This window comes from Microtus oregoni, unplaced genomic scaffold, assembly GCF_018167655.1.
Source record: "Microtus oregoni isolate MIOR12 unplaced genomic scaffold, Mior012 000020F_ref0000438, whole genome shotgun sequence".
NCBI classification, from domain to species: domain Eukaryota; kingdom Metazoa; phylum Chordata; class Mammalia; order Rodentia; family Cricetidae; genus Microtus; species Microtus oregoni.
The window spans coordinates 17576621-17586892 of NW_024543079.1; the positions used below are offsets into that span (position 1 = coordinate 17576621).

The window sequence follows — 10272 nt, forward strand, 5'->3', positions numbered from 1 at the left end:
ACCCAGGCTAGGACACGCGCATGCACACTCACACACACACACACACACACACACACACACACACACGTCTTTAAAAGTGTAAGTAAGGCCACACCCAATGGGAGTGTTTTGCCCTATAAAGCTTTGGGTTGCCCTAGGCCAGGAAGGAAGGACCAGCTGGGCAGGAACTGGGTGGAGATCCAAGATTCCTGGGCAGGGACAGGATTTGCCCAAACCAAAGGTAGGACTGGGTGGTCCAGGCTTTCCAGGGAGTCAATGCACGGGCTGGTATCTGGCCCTGGTTTCTTCTGGGCCATTCTGAAAATCTCCCTGGGGAAGCCATCACCAACAAAACAGCAAGAGACTGCCTCCAGGAGACCCCCACTTGGAAGGATTGCAGTGCTTCTCATTGGGGTTCCTGGGACCTTACTCTGACTCTGGCTCCCTTCTCCCCTCACTTCCCACATCTGCTAGCCTGGCTGTTCTGTCCTGTCCCTGAGTCCCTTTGTTCCAGGGGTCACCAGGTCTGAAAGGCATTCCTACGAGAACAGAAGGAAGGACAAAGTCTTCATGTCTGCACTGTGCTGGCCCTTGTCCAACTTACCCAGCCAAGGCCCTCTGCCAGGGTGGCACTTTCTCCCCAGAACACCCCAGTGGCTTCTTAGTTACCCTGCATCTTTTGTGACCCTTTCAAGGTCACCCCACAAAATGCACCAGGGGCAGCACACTGCGCTGCTCTGAATGCTCGAGGAGGCTCTGCCGTGGATGCCTTCCCGACTTCAGCCACATTGCGCCTGCCTGCATGAGGGCAGCATCTCCCCATATCAACCCCAGGCAGAGGCCAGAATCCCGATCTCTTTCATTTCCTTAGTAGAAAAAGACAGGGCCTTGCCATATTGCCCTGGTTACCCTTAGGCTCCTTGGCTCATGTGACCCTCCTGCCTTGAACTCCCCAGCAGCTAGGACCATAGATAGGCCATCATGCTGACACTTACACTGTTTGTTGACCATCCAGTGGGCAATGGCGACATCCCACATTTTGGGTCAGACTCAAAACTGGATTCACAGGGCTTGGAAGGTGACTCTATCTGTAAAGTACTTGCCTTGCAAGAGTGGGAACCTGAGTTCAATCCCCATAATCCACATTTAAAAAAAAAAACCCAGCATGGTGGTGATTCATGCTTTTAATCTCAGTGCCAAGGAGGCTGAGACAGAGGATCCATGGAGTACACTGGCCATACAGAATTACCTTGGGGTGGTGGAGTGGGCAGAGGTATAGCTCAGAGGCATCACGGGTCTGTGGTGGGCAGGGCAGCCACTGTTTGTGGAGGTATCACTGAACACTCTGTATACACTGCTCAGTGTCACCCCTCACAATCCCAGGAGTGGTGCTCTTCCCACCTGCCTGGTGAGAAGCTGAGTCATGCTGACTGGGGCCCATTTACAGACTGGAGGCTCCCAAGATGGGGTGACAGACAAACCAGACCAAGTCCCCTGGTGGAGGCAACTTCCCAACCGCCAGCACACCCTGGCTTATCGTGAGCCAGGGTGGTTACTCTTGGCCCATCTTCCTCATCTATGCTGCTCTCTGGATACCCACGGCCCCATCCTGGCTGGCTGTGTAAGGCAAAGGATGCACACAGAGTGTGCTCTGATTCGGTGGGGGGGGGCAGCTCGGGGACGGAGCTTGCCTAGCTCGTACAAGACCCTCGCTTCCACCCTCTGGCACTGCAAACAAAGTAATCCTCCCTGTTATGCAGGGGAGACAGTCTTCATTTTCTTCAGGATCTTTATGGAGAAAATGTCTGCATTCTGCCTCTTTTTAAGCCATGGGTCTATTTGAGCGCTAAAGAAGACTGTCCTGGTTAGTTTTGATCAACCTTTTTTTTTTCTTTTCCTGAGACAGGGCTTCTGTGTAGCTTTGGAGCCTGTCTTGGAACTAGCTCTTGTAGACCAGGCTGGTTTTGAACTCACAGAGTTTATCACCAACTTAACACAACCAAGAGTCACCTAGGAAGAAGATGTTTCAACCGAGAAAGCTTTCCCAGATCAGGTTGGCCTGTAACCATGACTGGGAGTTGTCTTGATTATTAATGTGGGGGACCCAGTCCACTGTGAGTTGGCACCCCCCTAGCAGGTGGCCCTGAGTTGTATAAGAAAGCTAGGTGAACATAGGGCAGGGAGAGGGGCCAGTAAAAGCTGTTCCTCTTTGATTTGGGCTTCAGGTTCCTGCCTTGGCTTCTGCCAATGACAGACTGCTACCTGGAAGTGTAAGTCAAATAAACCCATTCCTCCCCAGGTCGTTTTTGGTCCTGGTGTTGCCAACAACAGAAAGCAGACTGGAGGGAAACCTCTCCAATGCCTGACAACTCAGGGCTGCTTTGCTAAGGACCCAGGGGTTTTACCAAGGAAATCCACATCTGGTCACTCAGCCTCCTGGGTTTTGCTATGTCAGATTTCCAGATAAAAACTGGGGAGGTTAGAGACTGGGGGGAGGGGGTATGTGTGCAGAAGCCTACCTCAGGGCACCACACGGACTTCAGAACACCTGTCATAAAGGTATGAACTTGGATAAAGACAGAGAACTGACTGTTAGCCAGGCCACTCTGGTTAACGGGGAATCCCAGGATGCGCTGTGTGACCAATGGCCTTGGGTAGTCCTCTTCCTTGAGGATTCGTTGTTATCGTGAAGGGTCATTCAATTTCTGGATACATGATTTTTGTTTTTTGTGGTGCTGGGGATGGAATCCTGGCACACATCGTGTGAGCACTAGGCCCCTGAGGTCTATGCCTAGCCTTTGTGTTTATACCTCTGTGGGAGATTGATTTAGATGCCCACAGCTGCCAGGTTTAATGTGTACTCATTCGATAATAATGCTGCTTTCTTTCCTTCCTGCCTGTGCAGAGGTTTATCAGATTTTAGTCTTCTTCAAATAGGGCTGAGTAACTCGGCATCCACAGTGGAGTGCTAACCAACCCAGGATAAAGAGTGAGCAGGTCCTGTTTTCACGGAACCAAAAGGTGTAAGATGCACCATGGTTTGTGATGCTGTATCTTGAGGTCCAAGAGGAAGTCTTTGTATTTCCTGCCACTTTGGGAGACTGAGCAGGAAGTAACGAATGTGTTTGGTTTTGTGTGTACACATGCTGTTTTTTTCTGTTGAGACAATCTCACTATTTAGCCCATCCTGACTGGCCTAGAACTCACTATGCAGACTAGGGCCAGCCTTGAAGCCACAGAGACCCGGGGGCCTTCATCTCCCAAGTGCTGAGATTAAAGACGGGTGTCTCCAGGCCTGCACCACCGGCCGGGTCCCACCTCCACCTGAGCACACAGCCAGAGCAAAGGATAAGTACCATTTAAATGTTTGACTTTCGTGGTGACTTAGTCTTTTCGGCCAAGCCACCTCTCCAATCCTACTCTAAGAGTAAAGGAAGTGCAGGGTGGGGCCAGGCAACCCAACAATAGTCCAGGAGAGGGGGCTGGTGGCCCAGCCTCCCTCTGCTCGCCCTTCTGAAGGTCTCAGCCTTGACTGAAAACCGGTTACAACTAGACTGACACAGGGTTGCTTTCACAGGATTTGTGTGGACACTGCCCCAGTGCAAAAGCATGGAAAGCTTTAATTTTTATAAAAAGAAATAAAATACAAAAACGGAATAATAATTACAGACAAAAGTCCTCCTGCCCGAGACTCCCCTCTGTGATCCTCACTGTCCACTATGATCTTGGTGGGGTTCACTCTCGCAGACAGGGCTTCCCTCTACTTATCTTAGGGTCTCACCACCCTGGGGGACAGGGAAGGCCGAGATCCTGGGGTTTCTGTAGACAGCATCCCACAGAGGTACTTTTCTTGGGACACAGAAAAGGGATGGAGGCAGGGGTCCTCCTAAGACCTCTGACCACTTCCAGGCTGGGTTGAGAAGGGAGTCCGTGCAGGAGAGCGTTCAGGAGAGCCTGCTAGATGCCTAAGCCTACAAGCTAAAGGCTGCTTACTATCATCCTCCTTTAAGTAGAAAAAAGAGGCCTAGACAGTCAAGAGACTTCCCTGGTTCCCACCGCAAACAAGGGGCAGCCTAATCTCCAGTGGCTCTCCCCCTAACATCCTTGGGCTACCTCCAGTTGAATGCTACAAACCAGATCTCTTAGAAGTCCAAGACTGAAGTCTGCAACTAGGGTACAGTGTTGGGGGAGGGCTTCTGTGTTAAAAAGCTCAGACCCAGATCTATGCCCACATGGAGAAGGGGGCGAGAGTTGTTAGTCTTTTCCTCTCTGGGTTCTGGTTTTCCACCTCGGCGATGGTGTCCTGGTGTCCTTTGGTGGCCGAGTGAGGCTAGACAGAACAGTCCAGGCTGCAGTAGTCGGCAGACGAGAAGAGTCTCAGCACATTAACCAGGGGGAACATGAGCAGGGCACCAATCAGTGAGCCCAGCTGCACCGCTGCCCCACACCACAAGAGGGCACTGCGGCTCCGGTCACGCAAGATCAAACCCAGCATCACCTTGACGTAACTTAGACAGGCTGCAAACAGCACCCAGGAGAGCACCTGCCGGGGACAAGGCCAGCAGGGGAGATGCAGTAGGAAGACAACTCTAGGGCATGCCCTAGGGCAGAGTAACCTCACGGGCTAAGGAAGGGAGATGAAATGGCTCGAGGTCCTATGGAGGTGACCCTGAAGGGCTAAGGGGACCACGGGAGCTATCCCTCCAGAGAAAAAGGAAACCCAGGTGTCTCTCCCTCCCCCAAATGGTCAAGTCAGGGCACATACGGGGGAGGTAGCATTTATGGCAACTTCACCTCCCTAAGTCCCCACTTTTATGAGAACTTAGGCTAACAGAAAGGGCTGTCCCTGGGGTCCGCCTGGCCTTGAGAACTGAGTCCGAGGGGATACTACTTACGATGAGGACTTCTCCACCCCAGTGGCCCTGCAGGATGGGGCAGGGACTCATGGCAGCCATGGCCATGTTGTAGGCCCCAAAGCCGGTTCCCAGCAGTGTGAGCAACCCCAGGAACAACAGTGACCTGTGGCAGAATGGAGAAGGGCAATGTGAGGAGTTGAGAAGCCTGACCTCTGTCCCCTTCACCCAGACCTCAAGGAGTAGCCTCCAGGGTTAGACCACCCAAACCTTGTGCCTGGTCCTTGGCCCATCTTTGACCTATTCTTGCCTGCACAATGGCAGAGGTGCCCTAGGGGAGGGGATGGAGCACAGGCACTGGGCAGCTTCTCAGATGTGGGTGTTGTGTTGACTGCCATTTCCCTCATGATACCAGCTCCTTGCCAGGAAGCCACCAGGGGGGCTTTGATCTCTGCAGGGCCCTTCAGGGTGTGATGTGCTTCCTCCAGGACCCTTCACCCCTTCTCTCAGGGAGGCCTGCCATCTGCCTGGGAGGTCAGCCAATGCGCCCTGGAGGAGCCTTTCCAGAATTCCACCAGAATCTGTGGCAGCTGAGGACACTGCTTTCCTTGGGTGAGGCTCAGAAAAATGGCAACGCCTTCCCTGGTCCGTGAATGAGTGTTTAGGAGCGTTTGACCAGTATCTGTGGAAACTGTCGCCTGCAGCTTTTACTTCCTGTCGTGACTGGTTCTGTGTATCAACCTGACACAAGCTAGAGTCATCAGAGAAGGAAGGGCCTCGGTTGAGGAAACACCTCCACGAGAGACCCAGCTGTAAGGCATTTTCTGAATTAGTAGTCAATGGGGGAGGGCCCAGCCCATGGTAGGTGGTCCCATCCCTGGGCAGGTGGTCCTGGGTTCTATAAGAAAGCAGGCCTAGCAAGCCAAGCGAGGCAAGCAAGCCAGTAAGCGCTCCCTCTCCCTCTTCAGTGGCCTCTGCATCAGCTCCTGCCTTCAGGTTCCAGCCTTGCTAGAGTTCCTGTTCTGACTATGATCTGGAAGTGTAGGACCCCCCACCACCACCACCACCAAAAAAAAAAAATCTTTCCTCCCCAACTTACTTTTTGGTCATGGTGTTTCATCCCAGCGATAGAACCCTAACCAAGACACTTCCCCTCTGATTGTAACTGAGACATGCACCTACAGAGACCTCCTACCCTGACTAACTGCTCCTTCTTGCAATGCCAAAGAAACACGAGAGCTGGGTGGTGTAGCAGGTGCCCTCCCTCGGAGTGAGCACGACCCACCTGATCCCAGCTGTTCTGTGCATACATCTGTCATTTCTTCATTGCCATGGCCCCAGCCAGGTTTCCAGGATGAAGATGATACTTTTGAGCCAGGGTCCATCCCGCTCCCGTAGTCTACGTTACATCTTTGCCTAGCTATCCTGGAAGTGTATCTTGATGGGGGCAGCTGGACCAGAGGCAGGAGCTCCAAGGCTAAACAAGCTCAGCTCCATCCCTTTCTCTAGGTCTTAGGGTTCTATATGTCCACTTCACTTACATGAACTGGTGGCCCTGTTGCTGGGACACTGGGAGTGTCAGGCACTGATAGAGAACAACCTATACCACATTCCTAGCCATCACAGGAGGAAGTATTATCTTCTTCAGATAGGTACCCTGGAGGCACAGGGTCCGAGCCTGCTATCCCGTGCCTCTGGGAGCCCATACACCAACCACCTCACGCATGGGGTTCTGGAATGGAGTGAGCCGCACTCTCAGAGTTCCCTGGGTCAGGTGGGGTACCTGTTAGGCAGGAAGATTGGGAGGAAGCAGGCGAGAGGGCTGGCCACGGCGCTGAGGGCGGCAGACAGGTGGTAGGCGACAGGTCCGTAGGGCAGGCAGGAGTAGGTCTGCACGGAAGGCAGCACCCCGTTGGTGAGCGCGTTGACAAAGGCCACCGTGGAGTAGATGAAGGCCAGCTGGGCTGGGCGGAGTGGCGAGACACTGACTTCCACAGACCCCTTGCCCGGGCTGCTTATAGGGGCACCCAGCGAGCTGGTGTCCCCTGTGTCTCGCGGCCTGATGGAGTGTAGGGTAACCTCGGAGTGGAGAAGGTCCTCTATGGAACCTTGCCGTCCCCAGGGCTGCCGCTGCAGGAGGAAAAAGGCGACCAGGCAGCAGCCCATTAGGAAGGAGAGCAGGAGGAAGAACAGCAGCGGTGAGAAGCGTGGGGCCAGGTAGCGGCTTTCCAAGTGCCAGGTGAGGGGCGGCAGGGAAGGGCTGGAGGCTGTCTGCGAAGGAAGAAAGCTGCGGTTAGCCGCGTCGCCGAGGGAGGCCGAGATGACAGAAACATTCATTACGTCAGATTTCCAGATAAAAACAGGGGAGGTTAGAGACATCTTGACCTTAGATTCTCATTTCCCTGGTCTTCATGATTTTATCTGGAGGCTCAGGATACACCCCCCCCCCCCAATCTAACTAAAAGACCAGAATATGTCACCCTAGACTCCTTTAGTGCAGGTTATTCTAAACTGGTTGAGTCAAGCCAGACAGAGTCATAGCCCCCCAAGGTCTACTGGAAAGGGATGTAGACATTTTCAGGACTGAGATATGCAACCTTTGTCATTTGTCAGAGTCCATCTGAGTTTAGGACAGGCCACCTTTGCTCATCAGTCATCTCTTCTCCCCTCCCAGAGTACATCTCCACACTCAGATGAGCCCCAAGTCCCTGTTCCTTTCTGGTTTGGGAAGGCTTTAAACCCCTATCACCTGGCCGGTCTTTGCGTCTCACACCTCTATGAACCTCTAATATGCACACACTTAAAACGGTCTTTCTGCTGTTCACCCGCCTCACACACTTTAATGTGTGTGTACCTCTTAGCTGACAAGATGGCTCTGCAGGTGAAGGCACTTGCCGTGTAAGGCTGACAACCCACGCTCCATCCCTAGAACCCTCGTAAAGGTAGGAAGAGGGAACTGACCCCACAAAGTTGTCCTCTGACCTCCACACCTGTACGGTGGCATGTGGCCCTATGCACACGTGCCAGAGTATACATACTGACAAAATAAATAAAATAACGTGTAGTCAAAACTATAAAAATAAAGGAAATGGATTTTCCCTTCCCCACACTGGGGACAAGAGCAACAATGGCTCTGGGTCACACTTGGTACCTGGGTGATGTGGGTCTCCACTGTGGTCACAGGGTTCAAGGTGGTGCCCGGTGTCTCTGTGGCATTGACACAGGTGGTGATACCTGAGCCTTGGGCGAGAGCCACCAGTGCGGGCAGGAGGCCACTGAGCCCCTCTCCTATAAAGAAGGTGGTGAGGTAGTACGTGGGCAGCTGACTCATGAAGGGCAAGAAAGTGACAGAGGAGGTGCAGTCCACCAGGGCCAGGAAGAAGGTGAGGACGATGAAGGCTACGCTGTGCTGTCCGCCCTGGATCCAGGAGGTCACGTTCCACAGGAAGGCCAAGAGGATGCAGGCAGCTGTGCCTACACACAGGATGAGGAAGATGACGGGCACCTCAGACAGGCGGCCGGGTTGGAAACGATGCAGCAGGGTGACTAGAAGGGGGCCTATGTTGGCCAGCTGGATGACCACAGTGAGGTAGGAGGGCAGGTCCCAGCCCTCGGGCAGTTCGGTCACCAGCAGGGGCAGCTCCACCCAGAGCCCATTGATAGCCACCCAGGAGCCCATGCCAAAGACGCAGACCAGCAGGTGTGTCAAGAGGGCCATTGTGGGCAGCCCGAGCCAGACGCTGTCCTGTCCTCCAGGTCAGGCTGCACAGGGGCTGGTGGAGAAGGCACCTGGTGAGACAGTTCAATTTTATCATCAACAAGATGTTTTTATATTAGCAGAAGACATAGATCATTTGTTCACAGATAACCTTCAGCTGGACAAGGGTTTCCTCAGCAGGACTCAGAAATTCCAGCACCATGAACGAAGAGTTTGATATACTCAACTTTAGACACGTTAAAACACACAAATGCAATAAACACAAACAGGTAAACAACAAGGTCAAAAGACAGCCGACAACCTGGGGGAGGTATGGGCAAAACAGACGAAAGGCTTGCTTCTTTAATGCGTAAACGTTTTTCTAAACCAAGAACTGAAAATTCAAGAGAGAAGTCCGTGTAAGATAGAAACAGTTATAGACTTATAGACTGAGTTTGGGGAAGATGACTCTGGGTGCCATTTCCATAGTTAATTTCCTGTGAGCTGGAAAAAGTCAGCAGATAGGACATTTTTAGTTAGTCACAACCAAGGAAGGTCACCCATGCCACACTAGTGTCCTCAATGAACAGGTGAGGAAGAGGCCTAGAAGGGCAGAGCCCAAGGCCACCCAGCCAGCAAGAGCCTGGTCAGCCTAGCCAGTCCCCCCCCCCCCCATGCCCTTGAACTGGTCTCAGGCCAGCACCCACCCAATCGGGTAGCCACAAACAAACTCCCAGCCTTTTTTGTCCTTTTTTCTGTTTTGGTTTAAACCCAGGCTAGCCTAGAACTCTAGATCTTCCTGCTTTTGTCTCGGGGGTCTGTGTCACCACAATCGTGAATCCTCTATTGTTCTCGTAGTTCTAGAGCTTTTTTGTGGCCAAGCCTCACCTAGGAATCTTGGATGCTCTGGCAGCTCCTTTTCCTGATCCCTACACAGGAAACTGCCCTAGCAACAGGAGATGATTTGAGAGACGGGAGAAGAAGCAGAGACAACGAGACCTGGGCCTTCACTATATATAAAAGCTCTTGTCCTGAAGATGGGCATGGTGGTGCACGCAGTAATCCCAGCTCTAGGGAGGTGGAAGCAGGTGGATCTCTGTGGGTTCAAGGCCAGCCTGGTCTACAGAGGAAGTTCCAGAACTACACAGAGAAACCCTGTCTCGAAAAACAAACAAAACAAAACAAAACAAAGCAAAAAGCCACTGTCCTGTTCTTACCCAGGGCACCTGGAGACAGCTTGGAAGCTGCATTTGCTCTCCTGCCCTGCCTTTAAAGTGCTGTCCTGGCCTGCCCCTTCTCCACCCAGATTCCTGCAAGATCCTGCCCTTGGAAGCCCTTGCCCGGCCGGTGCTCCAGGGGGCGCAGGAGGACCTGAACCCTACTCTGCTGACTCTTCCTGACTCAGCAAAGGATAAAGGGAACTGAGGGAGCCAGCAGTAATTAAAGGAGGCAGTCTCCCCTCCAGGGCTACCATGTGGGAGTTCCTGCCTGGTGTGTGTGCAGGGGGGATAAACACAGAGATCAGTGGGGCTACATCAGGGTCTGTACCCCAGCTCTCTAGGTCTGGAGATCCTGTGAGAAGCCACCAGCACTGATGGCTAACAGGGAGGAGGATGTCCTAGGCAGAGGGAACAATATACCCGAAAGTCAGACTGTTTGTCTCAGAGCAGTGAATGTTCTGAGTGTGGTGGGGAGGTGGGGACGTGTTTAAAAGATGAACATTAGGGCCAAGCGGTGGTGGTG

At 52.8% G+C, this 10272-nt stretch overlaps 1 protein-coding gene across 2 annotated transcripts; it reads right to left on the reverse strand.

The window, feature by feature from the left end:
* Positions 1-3637: 3637 nt before the first annotated feature.
* Positions 3638-8592, reverse strand: Slc52a3 (solute carrier family 52 member 3). Of its 2 annotated transcripts, XM_041670741.1 has the most exons (4): positions 7984-8592; positions 6616-7103; positions 4875-4998; positions 3638-4522 (listed from the first exon to the last, which is right to left on the reverse strand). In XM_041670741.1, exons 1-4 carry the CDS (start codon positions 8548-8550, stop codon positions 4310-4312), a joined length of 1392 nt encoding a protein of 463 aa, XP_041526675.1. In that variant the 5' UTR covers positions 8551-8592; the 3' UTR covers positions 3638-4309. The 2 variants fall into 2 exon arrangements, with proteins under 2 accessions (XP_041526675.1, XP_041526676.1); XM_041670742.1 differs by lacking the exon at positions 6616-7103 and having other exon boundaries at positions 4452-4522.
* Between the last annotated feature and the right edge of the window lie 1680 nt (positions 8593-10272).

What these genes read in the sequence shown, in the direction of transcription:
- Slc52a3 (XM_041670741.1), bottom strand. Translation starts at nt 8,550, where the DNA reads ATGGCCCTCTTGACACACCTGCTGGTCTGCGTCTTTGGCATGGGCTCC. An exon ending in TGGAGACCCACATCACCCAG is followed by an intron (nt 7,104 to 7,983) that starts GTACCAAGTGTG and finishes CTTCCTTCGCAG; the next exon opens with ACAGCCTCCAGCCCTTCCCT. An exon ending in CCAATCTTCCTGCCTAACAG is followed by an intron (nt 4,999 to 6,615) that starts GTACCCCACCTG and finishes ATTCTGCCACAG; the next exon opens with GTCACTGTTGTTCCTGGGGT.